The sequence below is a fragment of the Neodiprion pinetum genome, chromosome 3, assembly GCF_021155775.2.
Source record: "Neodiprion pinetum isolate iyNeoPine1 chromosome 3, iyNeoPine1.2, whole genome shotgun sequence".
NCBI classification, from domain to species: Eukaryota; Metazoa; Arthropoda; class Insecta; order Hymenoptera; family Diprionidae; genus Neodiprion; species Neodiprion pinetum.
In genome coordinates, this window is record NC_060234.1 from 32161291 (window position 1) to 32179729 (window position 18439).

The following is an 18439-nucleotide window of genomic DNA, read 5'->3' on the forward strand; positions in this document are numbered from 1 at the left end:
ATCGGCAGCCTGCAGTTGCCGTCAGCCTCGCCTCCCAGTGAGCCAAGCTAGAGTAGCGAGGCTGCTTTGCCGATTCGATACTTTTTTTTATACTTTTCACAAACGAACAAAAACGGTGTGTGTTTCTACGTAATTTGGTCAGTTTCGCCTTAACCGATTCACCGCCTGATACGCATGTAACCTTGGTTAAATAACCCAGTAACAATCATCCGATTCAAGAACCAAGTCAACCGATTCATCCGATTCTGCAGTTGTCCGAACTACGCGCAACGCCTAACACCTAGAATATTCTTTGCCAACTAAACGCAAACACGCTGTAACGAGTAAAGGGTCTTTACCGAGTGATCAATGTGTGCGGAATAGTGCAGTCAGTGCCAGAGACCCTCGAGGAGACCGAGACGCTTGGGTAAGACTATTTCTCCGGATGCTGCACCGAGTCAGCCGTTGCTTTGCGTATACATTGTGCGAACGCGAGATGGCCGTTAGGAGTGCGACATCAAACTCTCCCATCCGATACCCGGAGTGAAGGCCGAATAAACAGACGGCGTACGTCACCTCCGTGTATACAGTATGCATAAATACGTCGTGATTCTGTACCGTGACCGAAGCTTCCAAGGTTTCCAATTTTTCCGATCTCTCTCGCGCTGCTCCGCACGCCACAATCGACATTCACGAAGTTGTAGCCACCTTTTATTACGATTATTTCAAGTGGGGCCTGTGTGCTTTTGTTATTTTTATTATCTCTCGACCAGGTTGCGTCACGATAATGTTTCGTCGTTGTTACCGCCGCGCTCGCATTCGCGTTGTACATCGTTTCTACGTCAGTTACATACACGTGCAACGCAAGATGCTAGCCATCCACGCTCCTGCCAGTTTACAAGTTTGCTCGATCCATTCGCACGGTGTGAAAGGATGATTTTTCTATTTATAGACCGATCATGGCCGAAAACGCACACAGGTACATACCTAGATCGAAAAGACCAACAACGGTGATGGTTGAACGAATGATAAGAGCCTCGGGAAGCCTTGGTTTACGCGAAAGAGCTTGTGGTACTCCAAATATCGCGTGCTCCTTACTCGTAACGAGGAACCGTATTTCCAGATGGTTTCGACGTCCCCGGAATAATTCTCCGAATGACGCGACCGCCATGTTGGTTCTCGCCCGAAATGACGTCATTGGTAGAGTCTTCGCCTCTCCGCGGGTCCGGTCCTCGTCCGTTCGCCACACGCCATCCCAGTCTCTTGACACGTAAGTGTGGTCAGCTCACGCATGTGTGCAAAGCGTAATATGCGCTGACTGGAAATACACGGAGGCTGCGTGCCTGGCTGTCGGTGTGTTGGGTACACCGTTCGTATCTACGAGTATATGGCATGGCACAGGACACGGAGCAGTGAAAGTTAGCCTTTGCGCAACAATATCGACTCGGTCGGTCTTATTTGACGCCTGAAACGAAAAAGTTGGAGCGGCGGTCGGCGGTATGTACCACGTTTGTGTGGGCACACGCGTATAACAGCATACTGTACGTTCCTGGACATCCTATAGTATGCACATAAGTTATAACGCCTATTATGATTATAACAACATAGATTCCTACACGCGGGTTGTCGAGCTGGAGAAAAATAACAGTCACTTTACGAAGCGAGATCGTACAGAGACAAGCGATGCAGCAAACAGCTTGAAGATCATGAGCCAAGATTATACGGTCGGATTTAACATTTCCAAAGTCATTTGCACAAACTGGAAAAAAGTGGATACGGTTTTGTGGGGAAGAAATATCAGCAACCTCACAATCTTAATCGTACTACTCTGGTCGAATAGACGTTAAACTAGAGGTTATACTGAATTCAACATTGGGTACTGGTGTCACTTCACAGAACGTAACACTTTACCAGGTGCAAAATGGAGGTAGTTGAAAAAAAGTGTGTAATACTTTTCCTAGCTTTACTATGCGTCGATTAAAACTGATGAAAGTTTCGTTAAACTCCAAACAGGTTGTACTTACCGCTGTGGAACCTGAACGGTTCTAGCTGTAACATTCATGAAGGCATATCGTTCGCAGTCTGCGCCAGCAACTCTGCGGCCTTCTTTCGAACGATCGGACCGCTAATAATTAGAGACTCCGTGGCGTAAAATATATAAGGCTTGTTCCGTTCGCATCGATTAACCCATTTGTTGATTAGTTTGGAGAAAAAGTAGAAATAATTTATCAGTGCATAGAACTAATGAAAACCCTAATCGTGCCTGAAGGCAGCTAAAGCGGAATCATTTAACAGAAGCGAATGCTACGTCAAGTTTCCTCCGCAGAGCTCGATCGGAGAATCGACAAGCTGAAAAATTTCATTTAGTTCCACGAAATATCAATTTTCTCGTCATCTCACTTCTCAGTTGCCATTCGGCAGTTGGGTTGCTGGGATCGAATTATCCAAGCTTCCGACGTCGCGTAAGACGTCGTGACAGTGTCGACGGTCAAGACAATCCGGGCGATTGATACCGACCGAAACGAATGCAAGGAAAAATTCGCTTCGCGGAGCCGCAAGTACCGGAGACAAATCCTCGGGCCAAAATCAGCCGCGAATTTTCTTTGCATTCCCGCCTCCGTCATCCTCACAATCAGTGCTGTCGCAATCCGCGCGCTCTAGGACGAACCAACGGTACCGATCGCCCTGGCTCTTGTGCCAGGTTACACTCGAGTGCGGAAGAACAACTGCATAGCGAACCTCACCGTCCTGAGAAAGCTTCATTCGAAACTACGGGATGTCCAAGTGCACTGATATGGCGGGGCTGGAGACGGGCAGAACGGGAACCGAAACCTTGCGGGAAAAGAGCATTGGAATTTGGTGTTTGTTTCGCGGAAATCGAGAGGTGCGACCAGGCAGTTGTCACAAGGGCAACAATGAGTGTTGAGTCACGCCGAGCCTTAGACTACTCATTAATTTTTCAATAGCATCCGTTCTCCGCCCGAATTTTAAACTCACGACGTCAGTAAAGTGGGAAGAGAGAGAAGAGGGGCTGATGCTTTAGCCCAGGCATGTCAAGAACGATTCAGCGCGCAGCGCCAACAGCCGTCACGTATTCCTCGTAAAATTATTCGAATCGGAATATCCATTATTCTTGTGTAAACAAGGCCGGTGGATGAGTCGTGAATTTCAATGGGATTATCGCGAATGGGTGAAAATTAAAAGGTGAATTCGGATGCCATGGATACGTCTGAAATTCGGCTAAAGAGAGCGTTTTCTTTTCGGGACAAGTTGTAGAAGGGGTCAGCGGTCGTTGCTCGAGTGCGTGAGGAGCGAGGTGTATGGCTCGGTACCTGAATAATGAACGGATGGAAGCATATACGAGACGGGAACAAAGAAGACATACGTGTTACACGATTTTCCAACAACGATCCTTGTTGACAATTCATAACGAGTCATGCATGGGACTTCTTCTTATTCTTCTTCTTCTCCTCTTCCTCCTCCTCATTCTTTCTCGTCGTTAGTAATAAAACTTCCTATCTGCGTCGATGTCGCATCTACTCTGCTGTGCGATGCGTTACGTGCTGCATGTTTTTAGAGCCGGAAATGTCGAAGGTCGTCTTCGTATCGCCGCGCGATGGCTTGTCTAGCTCATTGGTTCCGTCTTTAACAGGCCTGTAAGCTCTGTTCGTCGGGTCTTCCTGCAGTCGTCCTAATCGCTGGCCGACCAGTTAACTTACGTAATACTTGAAACCTAGGTGCGTTCTTGTACAAAAGCATTCGCGAGTCAACTTGCCAGACCTTTATTTATTCGGACAACGGGGCAGTCGAAAGACAGTAAATGTATCGTGACAGCAACACGTTCTGCGCCTTGTAGCACCGTTCAAGCTCCTCTCGGCGGCGTATTTATCACAGTTCTCGGCACAACAGCAACCCGCCATCGTGCACATTTGATCATGATTTATTTACTAATGATGTAAACGGAGTACAGAACCTGGGAGTGCTGAATAAGCACCCTGTTTTCAAATTTTAATAACGTTGATTACTTTTTCAGTAACCAATAAGTGATTCGTTACTCGGATTACGCGGTTTATGACTCTTTTTGCAAATGAGAAACCTAATTGGAAGAATATTCTAACAGCAGTTGCAAATTATTACTAGTCAAACTCAAAGAACGAATACCTATGAGTTGTAATTGATTTAGTTTTCGGGTTTACCCATTTGATGTCATTGTTTTTCGTAGTACTTTTGAACGTGTACCGAAAATGAAAGCCATGAATAAACATCCTATCCAACCAAGTGCAGTTAATTGGATGTGCGATCACTAAAAATTTGAATTTCGTAGTATTGATGCGTATACTAAAATTTCCATCATCATTCTTCACAAAAATAATTTTAAGTTTACAATTAGACAAGAACACGATAATTTTTCTTTTCAACACAATCCAATTGATTCTTGTTACGATTACGAAATGCATTGCCAGAAGCTTTTTTTAATGAATACAAAACCCTTTATAGAATTTTGAATACAGCGTATAGATTTTGTTCATTATGTTCGGACAACAACGTGTAAAGTATAGGTGATAAAAATAAATATCCATAATAAAACAATCACACTCCATATGGAATTTTTATGCGTGTACAAGTTTGATAAAATTCATAATGTTTTCACGATTAAAAATTCTTTTGCAGAACTTCCAGCCATGGGACGGCGATGAGACATTAATTTACCTGGAACAAGATGGGTCATCGTTACGTGACCAAGGTAATAAAACAACATATTTGTCACGAGTATGATATTCGATACTAAGAAATATTATGATCACAAATAAAATGCAAATGCATTGCATTGTTGATAATGTTGATACATCATCTTGCCGACGAAACTAGCTAGAATGGGTAGTGTAACGGTGTCTGGTGCACCGGAGCATGTACCGTGAAGAAGAGGCGAGCGAAAATCCCATTGTTAAAAATGGACGAAATTTTCATCCGAACGTTCTCTGAGCGCTCGTCAAACTTTCAAACATCTATACGGTGAAGACGAATGGAGTTAGGATTAATCCCCCCCCCCCCCTGTGAACTCGACTCCTCTTTGTACCTACGCAATCTCCCTGAGTGAGCGATGTTAATATTCTTCGAGGAACTGAACACCACCGAAAGGTTCCCCGAAGCAAAAGGAAATCTCGAGGGATGTACGCCGACGTGAATGCATTGTTTCAAAGTTGGCAGACACACTCGAAAGTCGTCGAGGAGACGACCGTTTCTTACACAACGCTTTGCAGCCTTGCTCTACATACTTCACTGACTGACTGACTGGATTCTGCAGTTAAGTTTCACGTTTCGCGTTTCGCGTACGCCAATACGGCAGGAATCTAAGCTCTGTACACACTTGGCGCCATTCCGTATTCGATCACGTACTCCAGCTCACATTTGCCTAACCCAGTGGTTACGCGTCTTGGGACTCGGCAAAAAGTACTAACGACATCTCCCGATTTGGATCCACCATTATGTTAAATTGAAAATCGAATTACCGTTGTACATTTCACGGCGTGGTGCGCCTCTGCAAATTATTATCCCGGCAATCTCGCAGTCGTCATTAATTGTAAGTCACGAATCATCCGTATGTTTTCAATCTGGACACTTAAGCTCCGATCTCTGCCCACACGTTTTTCATCCAGTCTGACATCATCGTCCAGTTCCTACACCTACACACACCAATACGCTGCAAACAGTTACAGCCATTCACAGTATATACGTATATTATACGCACGCATTTACAGATCAGTGAGAGGCTGCGCGAGGTTTAAGCTTTACCGCGAATGCTTGATTAAGCGACCGTATCTCGTTAGTGATTTAAACTTAAAAAAAAAGAAAAAAAAAACATGCTATCGAACGATTCAGACTCGATGAACGAAGAGTTAAATTATCACTTACCAGTTTGGAGGTCATTTGAAATACAGTTCTACCTCCACCAATCGTGCTGAATTTTCCTATTTAATTTAATCAAAACTTACCCGCCGGGACATGCTGCTTTCGTATCATGTGTTTTACGCAGAGATACATTCAACTAGGGCAAAAATATGTTCGTGGAACTTGCTCAGATCGTATCTTTCCTCCATAACCGGATTGTCCAAGGTCGGAGACTGTTCACGCAAAAATACCGTAGAATTTTTGCGACCCGTAGCTCGGATTCTGCTGGCGAATTGGCGATCCCCCGTTTAACGTGAATGACGTTACTTACCGATGACAGTGAATCCCGACGGAGAGCCCTCGCTGGACTTTGCTCCCGACGGACAAAATAACTGCACAAAAAAGGGCCACTGGCTCGATGAACGTCGTAGGAATTCACGATGGCGAATCCTACCTTCGTGGGAAATATCAATCCTTACAGACGACAGACAAGTCTCCGCCGTCTTTTTGTTCAAAGTGCTCAAAGATATCGAATAGGTAGTGCAAGTGCTAAAAACAGTGGCAGAAGAGAGAAAAATAGCGAGAGAGTGAGGTAGAATCTGATACGCGGTATAGGGACACTTTACGCTTGACGAAAGATCGTCAAGGTGATTGTAGCCGTGGGTGTAGTTAAGCATGGTTCGAAGAATGGGCGAACAAAAGAAAATGGGGACGGGATTCCTTGGAGAGGATGCCATGGATTTTCTCCGAAAGAGTGAATTTCAACAAAGTCAAGGATGTCCTTTCAAATTTTGATCTAAACAATCGAGAATAGTTTAGTTTCACCTAGTTAAAAGAGGTATTAAAATCGATTGTCTTCGTAGTGAGCTGCGCGGTTTGCGAAGATCGATTTACACGTGTATTTATGAAAATTTTTGCTATGCGCATTACAAAAAGATAATGAAAAGTTCTCATGAAATTTTTATTATTTACAGCCTGACATAATTTACAAGTTTGTCGATTCTACAGATCTTTTCACTGCTGTCGTAATTGTTACGATAAGGTTAGACTAACGCTGTTCAATACATTTTAATCAAAGGGATTGAGTTCGTTCTGCGGGGTGGAAAGTAGTCGCCCACAAGTAACCTTGAGAACAAGGACGTTTAATTTTAGTCACACTAATAATATAGCATCACATTTTACATCAGTATGCGATTCTGAGTACATCCGTGGTGGTTAAATTGTGAACTTTGAGATTTTAGGTAATTGGTAATTTCTACAAAACCAAATTCATTTTCAGATGTAACCACTTACATAAAGCTTGACGTATAGTAACATACTATTCGGCAAAAAACGCACCGTCTCTTGCTAACCAGGTCGTACTATTGATTTTTGTTTTTTACACAAATTCGGCACTACTGGATTCGCTGAATTTCACGTCAAACTTTTCAGCACTTTGAAACGCTGAAAGTTCTCGCTTCTTTTTCGTTTTCCATTCGTGCGAACGTGAAGCGAGTTCAACCAGTACATTGGAATGCAGGCTCCTTGCAGACTGTCCAACGCGCATTGTCCTTGGGCAGCTTATAGCCGCGTACGTGGACTGATCGTATATTCTCAATCACTGCTGGTGAAAGTGATTGTGAAGTCTAAAGGCAGTGATCCATTTTGGGCCTTGCTTGGCGCAATTGGTTTCATCAATTGATTAAGATTGGTTGACACGTTGGAATCACGATCTTTGCAAATTATGCGAAACTGGCCTTAGCGTGCGCTAGTTAGAATATCAGTATTTTCCCACCGGAACAACTTTCGCTGGACTCTAACTGGGAAAATCTTATTTGTGCCGTTGGCGCGTAACGTAACGATCGTATTACTATCTACTCGTAGCCGGTTGCAAATTACATATAGTTCTCAATGTCTATGGTACACTGTGCTGGGATCTTGCATCTAGGCATAACTTTGTCAATCAAACCGAAAACCATCAAATTGGACTTGAAAATCAATAATTACGATTACGCTTAAGAAACATTTGATATCATCCAATTGGGGATTTTTGTCGCATATGTTTTGAGCTTTAGTAAAACATTTACAATTAAAGTTTATTTTATTTTTTATCATTTTCAGATGACGCTGTACCTGCTGATCCCCGTGTTCGGGGCGTTATTCACGCAGGTGTTGGCTCAGAGCAACTATGCTTCCCAGGCAAACAGCATCGAGTACCAGCCAGGACTCCCGCCTAGTACCGTTCTGGACGGCAAAGTCACAAAATTGGATGATATTTCTTCAGACATATCCCTAAATCGTACTAAAGCTCATCTGAACTGTGCTCAAGGCAGCATGGAAGTCGAGCTAAAATTCAATGAAGCATTTTACGGTGTAGCTTACGCTGACTTTGATCGCAACAGTGCCTGTATGGCTAGAGGAAACGGCGCTAATTTTACAAAATTAGAATTGCCACTTAAAGGTGCGTATTGCTACCCACTTGAGGCATCTTTGAGCTCAAGAACATAATAATCGACATTTTTTCAACATAGGCTGTGGCACCGTCCAGGATCCCCAGCGTGTTTTCACTAATAACATCGTAGTGCGATTCCATCCTGGTCTCGAAATGGAAGGTGATGAGGTTATCACCATTGTTTGCAGATATCCTCCTCCAGTGGTAATAGTACCACCGATAACGCAGCGTATAAGAACGTGAGTGAATATTGTATTAAAAAGTATCGGCTGGGATGGGAATTGTCAATAACCATTATCGGTATAATTACAGCGATGAACCAGCCGTAGTTCCTGTCCTGCCAGCACCACTCCAGGGATTCCAAATCCTTCTGATTATCTGCGCAATCCTGTTCCTCACGCTTCTACTTATTGGCTTGGGCTGTTCGTACATGTGCCTGAAGCGAAGAAACGTTCGCGTTATTCACCGGCATCCGTTCAGCACCGGATCCGGTTCTGAAATAACAAAAATGTCGACATCATCCCTCAGCAATTTGTCCATGATTGAGGGTCTCAAGATACCCAGGGCTCACGCGCTCCTTCACGCAGCTCCGTCATCCTCCGGAAGCGAGACCAATCTCGTCATCGACCATTCAGACACCCTTCCCAGCGACTATCCGAGTGAGAGCCATTCGGAAGTTGACGAAGAACGCTCCTTACCGGTTTCCTCCGCTGGATCCTACGATAACAAAGCTTTCATGCACCAGCAGCAGGCCGAGATTCGCACACCGAGTTCGCTCTATTCGGAATCGGTGGCGGACGCGGAGACCTCGGCAATGACGGCCGCCAATGCATCCAGAATCGCAGTTCCTCGACACCCCGTCGCTCTTCCAATAGAACCCAAATTCGACGTGCAAATGAGAGTGAAGAGAGCGCCACCTCCGCCACCTAGTCCGTTGCCGTCCGAGTCCGACGCAAGCATTGCCCTCGAAAGAAACTTGACGACAATTTTGGAAAGAGAGGAGTCCGCCAGATCAATGGAGAGTCCCGTCCCACCTGCACCTCAGATGACCTCGTTCTCGTACGTTCCCGAATTGCACTATCCCCCGAACGCCACCATATCCAGACAGCAAACACCGCCTGTGTACTCGAGGATTCTAAGGAAGCAGGCCGAGAGAGAGGCGATGGAACCACCGATGGCTATTCATCGTCCGAGGTCATTGACCTCGCTGAATACGGAGTTGACGGATACTCACTCCCTCACCGAAGTTACCGACAATACTCACGCTAGATACAAGGTCGCCAGCATTCTTGCACCGACGCCACCGCCTCCGCCATCCATTGGGCCGAGCACGCACACGACTGTTTTGCACCACGAACTACCCGCCGAACGAGTTGAGCCTCTCGTCGAGCCTGTGGTAGCTCAGAGGCGCCCGGAAATTACGACGCACGAGGTCGACGACGTCTTCCTGAGAACTGTAACGGAGAAGCGGACCATAGAGGACATTGAACGTCACAGACGGCAAGTGACCGAGTACCATGCCAGGCCGCAAGTCCTTCCGGACCCGAAGTGGGACGTGACCATTCGAAACTATCCGACGGAGGAGCTTCCACCACCCCCTCCCGAGTGGGAGAACTTCTCTGACATAAGCTCAGCGTCTAATCTTACCATCACAAACGAACCATCGCCTCACGAACCGGAACCCGAGTTGCTCGATATGGTCGATACAAACATAGAGCCGACGTACACACCCAGGGTGGAGATGCCGTCCAGAATAATGGACGAAGATCCGGTTCCAAATTGGAGCGTCCTGATACGCGTACTGGAACCGCAACACGCGGCGGAATTGACGGAAGAGGAACGCGTCAAGTGGCGAGAGATAATCACCACGGAAAGCACCCTCCGCACTCTCCTTACCGAGGCTGTGGTGAAGGAGGATTACGAGCTGATCAGAAAGGACGTGCGATACACGAATCTATTCTCATCGGAGAAGTGGGACGTGATAATCAGGATCCTCAGCCCTCCGTCTTCGGCTCCGCCCGGAAAAAGTGGGCAGCGTTACAAGCGCGGAAAGGGTTCCGAGTGGGACACCAGATCTCGAAGGTCGTCCCTACCGACGCTCTACGAGTACGAGAGTGACGGCGGCAGCTCCGTCAGGACGCTGACCCAGGACCAGCGGCAAGGAGCAGGCGCTCCTCTTCCTCCTGGTCGCTACAGACGCCTGAGCTCGACAACTCGGGGAGGCAGCGAAGCCGATCTCAGATCCATGTCGGAGATGACAGTCAGGGACTTCGCCAGAGCGGATCGCGATGATCTGACCAGTCTAAGCTCTTACGAAGGCGAGTCTCTCGTCAGGTCGTTGAGCCAGCCGAGTCTTGCCAGGTCCGGTTCTGAGTTCACAGAACACTGGGGGGTTCCCAGAGGGACTTGGGGCGGCGAGGACGGTGTCAGTTCCACGGAAACGACACCGCAACCCGTGAGGCGGATGCCCTATCAGCAGCACCACCAGCAGGTGACCTCTTCCGTCTTCAGCAACGCTCAACAGGGCGTGATCACTGCCAGCGGAGCACCGGGGACGCAGGGAATGGTCTTCAGGGAGGCCAGGTACTCTGAGACCGTTCGAGAAACCCAGCAACAGGGAAGTTCCAGTTGGTTCCATGACGACTCGGAACCGGAAATGCAGATCTGAGGATCTTTATGATTACGAAATTAGGGAGGAAGTGATACAGATGCCTAATGATGACGCAGCGTCGTCTCATCGTCCAAAATCAAAATAGATTATCGAAGGGACTTCTCCGAAAAATTCACGTAGGTGCGCGATTTTCTTTTAACAATATCGAAAAAACGCACTTGGCGGAAGTAACGATTCAATTCTAAATATACGTGTATTATCGGCAAAACCCTAAATCCGGTGAAATAATTGTGATACTGTTTTTTCGGCATAACCAATTTCACCTTGTTGCATCAGAAATTCTAAGGGATCGGATTAATCTTAAAAATCATAGTATTCCAGTTTATAAAACGATTGGAATTATATCGCTTTCTGAAGAGACCAATTCTCATATATTAGGCTTCATCTTTGAATACATCTACTTACAATTCGCGAACAAAATATAATTTTATTCCATTTCACAAATCGAGAGGCTTGTGTTTGTTATGATAGATATTTCGTCTCAAGTTTAAATTGGAAAATATTACTTTTGATTCGATTTTTTCATAATTCGATAGGGATATAACCATAAAAAAAGAAGAATAATTAATTATGCAAAATCTACACCGTCACCGGTTGTAACTATTTTCGTCGTACAGTGTATGAACTATCATTGAATTGGTCAGACCAGTTTTAACGGATTTTGGGGTATGAAGACCAGTATGCACGTAGTTATATTTATGCGGGGACTGACGGCACTCCTTAAAGAAGAACGTACGAACTTGGCGTGTTTATCGTGTGTGCTGAATTTGTTCTATCTCTACCAAATGTTCCACGAATCCATAAAATGACGTACTGTTACTAGTAGCGTAGAAACGATTTGAGATTCGCAACGGCCAAGTCACAACTATACTAGAAAGATAAGACACGCACGAGGGTAGCTAGCAACTTATAATTTCGTTCAACTGTTTGAAAGTTTAATTGAAAATCCCTCGGCTGTGTCCGCGTTCGTTTTTTGGCCGTTGGTCCCTTCCGTTTGTACTTCCGCTTTCATCCCTTGGAATATCGGATCACAGTAAGAGACCCTGCTGAAATTCCCGTTGAACCTCGACGGTCATTCGGATGCGAATACCGCCTTCCAAGTACGAGACCTGTCGCCAGGGTCAGGACAACGGGTCTTCTTTAAAGCTACACTGCCAGACCGAACTTCTGAGCTTCCCAGGCGTAAATTAATGCTCGCTCACGTAGGATCGTCATTGTTATGTTAATCGCTCGAGCTCGACAGATCAGCTGACTTGCTAACGGACTTGAAAACTCGTCGGTACATTTTCTCGGCATTCGCCGAGCCTGGCGCTCCTGCATCGCGGCTCGACATAACCATTAACATTCAAATCTTTTTTTTATTCTCGTAGGTATATAGACATTGCCCTCGCTAAGTTGGAGAGATTTCGAACTCCCATTATTAACGGGGATTAATCCGTCCTGCGGTTCACCAAGTCTTGCCGCGAAAGTCATTAAAACGATACGTTTAAATTAGCATTATAATTACAAAGTTCACGGCTGGAGCGAGACTCTCGTCAACTAATCTACCTTATACGTTCTATCGAGGAAAGGGATTTTCGTAGCACCGCTCGCAAACGACAAGCCAGGCTTTACACTAGCTACTCGCGTTTTCCCCGGTTTAATCTTTCTAACCTCTGTCTCTCTTTACTTACTTTTCAATTTTCATTTTAAACAATTCTTGAGGGTGCGAGTGGGACTGTAGAGTTTGGCTGGAAATGTTTTTAAACTAATAGGATTAACAGGACAATAATTTTATGCGTAACTCAGACTTAGCTTCCTAACAGGAAGGTCAGACAGATTTTGAAAGTCTCCAATTACGATGAGAGTAAAATGAACCCGACTTACCGAAGCTTGGCCACTTTCGAAACTTGACTGACCGTATTCCCTTGCGATCGCTAGTGATAATAGGATTAGGTAAAAAGTGGTGCTGGGTCTACGCTTAACGATTAGTTAAACTACGATAAATTCTATACCATTCGTATACATAAAGACACATGTACGTACCGACCTACCGTATTCAAACTTTATACCTACCAGTAGATAATGTACGCATTAGTGTGGTCGTTAAAAATTAAAATCTTTGCGGCGCCCGAAAAAATCCTTCCTTCTGATGAGAAACTACGGGGAAAATTTTGCTTTTGCGATTTAAACAAAAATAACACGTGCCGACGGCCAATTGAAGTTTTTCGATAAAATTATGGTTTTTTTTTTTAATTTGTCTCAGTAGTTAAGTTTGGGTAAAAATCATCAAAAACGGCTTGTAGAAAATTAAATTCTCTACAAAATTTTTTTTTTATCACCATATTTAGAGCTAAACAGCTAAATTAGAATTTTTTTTTTATCACCATATTTAGAGCTAAACAGCTAAAACAGAATTTTTAGCTCTAAATATGGTGATAAAAAAAAAATTTTGTAGAGAATTTAATTTTCTACAAGCCGTTTTTGATGATTTGAGAGCTAAATAGCTAAATTAGAATTTTTTTTTTATCACCATATTTAGAGCTAAACAGCTAAAACAGAATTTTTAGCTCTAAATATGGTGATAAAAAAAAAATTTTGTAGAGAATTTAATTTTCTACAAGCCGTTTTTGATGATTTTTACCCAAACTTAACTAGTGAGACAAATTAAAAAAAAAAACCATAATTTTATCGAAAAACTTCAATTGGCCGTCGGCACGTGTTATTTTTGTTTAAATCGCAAAAGCAAAATTTTCCCCGTAGTTTCTCATCAGAAGGAAGGATTTTTTCGGGCGCCGCAAAGATTTTAATTTTTAACGACCACACTAGTACGCATACTGCAAATAGATACATGTATATGTGTATGTATGTATGTATTCCACTGATACATGTAGTTTGAACAGATAAATGCAAATATTGATAAAAGTGTCAAAAAAATAATATACAAATATATAATATTGTAACACGTTATACGAATCTAACGAGAATCAAAAAAAAAAAAGAAACCTATTTTGTAACTTGGATGAAAATATTTCGAATGTCTTTGTAAAAGGGTCGTTGCACGTTATAATTAGTACACATACGTTTCTCGCCAGTTTATGCATTTCAACGAATCGTTATTTCGACAATCCTGCTCAATATACAAAGTTATACATAACCAACTGCCAGCCAACCAGATATGCAAAAACTATGCCCCTTTTTACAGAGAGTCGTTCTATTGTCGACATATATTTTTAGCCATTTAAATTTAGTTACTTTAGTAAGGTGCTACTCTGTATATACACTGACTCAATGTGAAGAAAAAATTCGTCCCTACAATTCGACAGATCTTTAAAAAGTAATACGAGGGAAATTACGTTGCGAGGCGTATGGTTTTATTTCTAATAAATTGTAAAACACTCGTTGTAAATTTTCACTAATTCTTTGAAATAAAATGTAATGATGCTTCTACTATTTTTAGGTAAATCCATCTCGAACTGCCGAGTAATCTTCTTCCAATTACGCTTGCACTCTTTAGTTGCATCAGTTTAAATTACACTCGATCGCTGTAAAAGTTTCACTGAAAGTTGCGAGAACTGTACAGATAAGCTTCAGTTGGAGAACCGCTCGTAAGCCACCTTCGACGGACTCAATAAAATAAACGAGATCGCAGGTGATCGGAAGAGGGTCAGATAAACCGATCAATTTTTTATTACGTTATAAGAAGAGTGCGCATCACAATAACAACGCTGCACGGCGTAAGAATATGATACAGATGGAATGGAATAATCAATAGCAGAATGGAGGTAGTGGCATATAATTATAATCATTCACACACCGCAAATCCATAACCAAAGAATGAACAAAGCTGCGATAAATCAGCTGTAATTCTGTGCAATGGGTAAATCGTATAGATTCATGGATTCGAACGTTTCCAATTAACCCCAGCTGTTCTCTTTGTTCGTTTTTATCGATTTACTGAGCGTGCAGAAATAAGCCAGCTCGCCTAATCCCCGGTGTATCCGGGCTGCTGGGCTCGACGTCGGCTATCTTAACGTGGACCATTGTATTCTATGCAGAGTTTTTTTTTTTCAGCTCCGAGTGAGGCTAAAAAACGTGACATGTTTTTTTGTGGTAAAAGGGTATCGGGGGTCCTTTATGATAAACTTGAGGGATTGCTATTGCTTCACGGTATCAAGTAGTAGAATAACGCCAGCGAGACCCTCGATCTTTTCACGCCCACAGCTCTTCGGCACATTAAAGGTATCAAAGACCGAATATAATTAACGAACCACGATAGCTCCAGCGGTTTGTCATTCTTCAGGGGCAGCGTGGTCAATCCTATTCTCCAGCTTCATTTGTCTCACTTGAAAAGTATTCTACGGCCGTACCCACATTTATCATCCCCTTCAGATGCCTGAAGCATCCTACAGGATGTAGCGCGTGTACGCTCGGACGGAATGTGTTTGATTATTCACATTATGAAATTATGTGCTTTTCATTTACACTGGTAGATCGCAAGCTACATAGTAAATTATAACGAATAAAAGGTTCTGATGATTAATATTGGTCAGAGGGTCGCACAGAATTTGGGGTGCAAATTAAAAAGAAGGAATTCAATTTTGTACAATAGCATACTTCAGTATCTGGTGAATTCTGCGAATACTTTAAAATGCGAAAACAATCAGCCTTTGAGTGTGGGAAAATTCTGAAAAGTCGACTTGACGGGCCAGACGATATTTTCGTAGATTTGACATATAATATATATGTACATCTAGATAAGCTTCTTGTCGTAGTTATTTTGTATGTCATTGACTATTTTCATTTTTTACCGCAACGGACGAAACAGTTCCGTGTACAAAGTGAAAAGGTACTTTGTAGCTTTACTTCGAAAATTCAGTACGTATTGCTATTATTTTTTATCATCATCACGAGGACTACATTTAACTGTGACTGCCGCGATAATTTGATATTAGTGTTACAGTAAATTGATGTTAAGGACTCATTCGCCTAAAAACAAGTGATTACCCAATTAACAAATAAATTCAACGTTGCAATAACTAGGAAATATAGTGCCGTCAATTATAATTACACTAAATAGTTACTTGTAATTCCGATAATATTTAAACCATACCCGTAACAATACCCGTTTTATTATAATTTTCTCCCAACTGTAGGAAATCAAATTTTTCTCAGTACAGGTTAATCATCTCGCAAAGTTGATGAAAGAAAACATCGTATATTATACCTTTGAACAGGTACCCTGAAATGTAACGCGGATTCACCAGAGTAACTTATAAACGCGTCAAAACGTTGCAATTATTATAGAATGTAATCGGCCAAACGACCCTCCATCAATTTCTTACCCTGGTCAATGTGAAAACCGACGACGTTCAACGTTTTGCTCCTTTCTCTCGAGTGACAAAATTTATCCGAAATGGATGGCTGTTACGCGGTGAACTTTACTACCTGACACAAACAGACGGGGTGCAGGAATGAATATCGTACCTACGTGCGGTGAATCATATCAGCTGCTACGGTACACGGGTCACCTATGAGAAGGTACAGAAAAAGCGCTCCATCACTGACAACGGAAGAGCGAAGGATAGAAATTAAAAAATCGCACAAAGCAGCAAAGATAGTGCGCCTCTGCCCTCGGGCACGGCCATTTCGCTGACACCCCTCGCTCTCAATTAAGCTACTTAATTAGAGACTTGATGCGCGCTTCATCGGGAATTCTTATAACTCGGTGTGCATAAAATTGTCTTGATTAGAGTTTGAAAAACTCGTTCGGTTATCAGCACGGCGTCTAGACGGTGGATTATTCAGAATACCCTGCACACCACGGGGTTCCAAATTTCTCAAATTAACCCGTCCGAGCGGCGACGTGCGCCGCACACCGAAGCTACAACAAGATTCCCGGACCGAGTGTCGTTGAAGAGATTAACGCGACGCTTACACGGCACTTTGTCCAGTTTGAGACAGACTCTTCCGATGTCTGGTGAGTCTCGTGAAGCTGTTTCCGCGTCACGTCGTGCCCAATTCCTAATAGTTCGATCGATCCTCGCGGGTGTTTGTCACTGGCGCGTCCTTGACGAAGCCGAGCAACGCCAGGATCACATATCCTAATCAGGATTCTATGATTCATTTGCAGGGTAAACGGCACGTGGCGCTTCACGGGAGAGCCGCCCGGAATTTTGCGTCGATAGCCGCCCCTCCTGATCACCCCCCAGGAATAGCTAAATTTCGGATAGCGACGAGGACAAAAGTTTGCCAGCTCCAGCAGACGCGGCCAAAGTTACAGTCAGACTGGCGCCAGCCCTCTGCCAACACAGCCAGACGTCGCCCACGTCGTCGAGGAAGTGTGGCGAACGTCGTCGCGACCAGAACACCAGTTCCCCTCGCATTTGTGCGCCGAAGCTTCACTGTGCGGGAAGCACTCGTGCGAAAATTTCCGGGCTAACTGGTCGAGAAGATTTGCGTCTCCCTGTGTTTTCGACTCTTTATCGTTATTGTGCAGTCGCAACTGTCGAACAAGACGTGTGATTACTCATTCGATCAACGCGCTCGCGCTCCGGGTTGAGATCGAAGTTCGAACAGTACATCATCGTTGGTCCCCGCAACGACGAAATGCGGGATCATCATGCCCACGTGCTATTCGCGAGAACGGTGATAATGCGATTCATCGTTTTTGAGCTTTACATCTCCCAGAGAAACTTTACAAACAATTTGAGTATTTTTGTGGCGAAGTGAAAGCTGCATCGCCGCGTTTTTTACGGATCTGAAAGAAGATGGACGGCGCTCGATTACGACGAAGACGTCTACGAGCACAACGCACTCTTGGCGACGATGCTTCTTCCAATTTACCATGTGCCAGAGAATCATCGGGTTCAGTCAAAGAACCGAGTTCCACGAGACGGTCAGCTGGATGGGAAGAACTCATCAGAATCAGCCTGAAGACGTTTGTCGTTGACCTGGACTCGTGTGTGTGAGTAATTCTCTGATGAATCTCTTTACAAAGAATCATATCTGACAAACATCTCGAAATATAGCAAAAATCTATAATGCCGGGGCACTGGCAGGATTCTGACATTTCGAGTTTTGCCAAGGGCGCACATTTATCCGGCGAATCGAAAAACGAGTCAAACTTTGGATTATTTGTCCTCATAACCTATGGATGAAAATCAACTGATTTTTTATTTTTTTTTCTTGCTTATACGTATGAATATTTTGAGCGTGAAATTTACGAAAAAAAAACAAAAGGACCGCTGGAAGAACGTTTTTCTTTTATCCCGTGTAGCGTTGGACACTCTCCGGTCTCAACGATCTATCTGGAAGAAAGAAACAGAAACGAGTTATTTAAATCAATAGATTTCACGAGTCGTTGACGATCGCCAAGTTTTTTTTATTATTATTTTCACGAACTGGTGACCAATTAAAATTTAAATACGAAAAGTTCCTGAAGGATTTCGCGGTTTTGTGGAATTTTTGGAAAAATAAAAGTTGATTTT

General features: G+C 43.8%; 2 protein-coding genes across 6 annotated transcripts in view; both read left to right on the top strand.

Moving 5' to 3' along the window:
• On the top strand, positions 1–14402 carry pot (papillote). Of its 4 annotated transcripts, none has more exons than XM_046619409.2 (5): positions 1–115; positions 4651–4723; positions 7969–8308; positions 8379–8538; positions 8612–14402. In XM_046619409.2, the coding sequence occupies exons 2-5, from the start codon at positions 4700–4702 to the stop codon at positions 10965–10967; spliced, it is 2880 nt and encodes a 959-aa protein (XP_046475365.1). In that variant the 5' UTR covers positions 1–115; positions 4651–4699; the 3' UTR covers positions 10968–14402. The 4 variants fall into 4 exon arrangements, with proteins under 4 accessions (XP_046475365.1, XP_046475363.1, XP_046475366.1 ...); XM_046619407.2 differs by having other exon boundaries at positions 3–406; XM_046619410.2 differs by having other exon boundaries at positions 4–137.
• Positions 14403–17331: 2929 nt separating this feature from the next.
• The window catches only part of LOC124215650 (GTPase-activating Rap/Ran-GAP domain-like protein 3), a 63140-nt gene continuing 62032 nt past the window's right edge, over positions 17332–18439 (top strand). The window contains exon 1 of one of the 2 annotated variants that reach the window (XM_046619289.2): positions 17332–17916. In XM_046619289.2, coding sequence (XP_046475245.1) covers positions 17720–17916 — 197 coding nt within the window. In that variant the 5' untranslated portion in view covers positions 17332–17719. The remainder of the gene's footprint in view (positions 17917–18439) is intronic. The other variant, XM_069134865.1, reaches the window with a different exon arrangement.

Bases quoted from the DNA above. Each gene is read 5' to 3' on its own strand.
- pot (XM_046619409.2), top strand. From the start codon at position 4,700: ATGGGTCATCGTTACGTGACCAAG. The intron at 8,309-8,378 runs GTGCGTATTGCT...TTTTCAACATAG, and splicing joins ATTAGAATTGCCACTTAAAG to GCTGTGGCACCGTCCAGGAT. The intron at 8,539-8,611 runs GTGAGTGAATAT...GTATAATTACAG, and splicing joins ATAACGCAGCGTATAAGAAC to CGATGAACCAGCCGTAGTTC.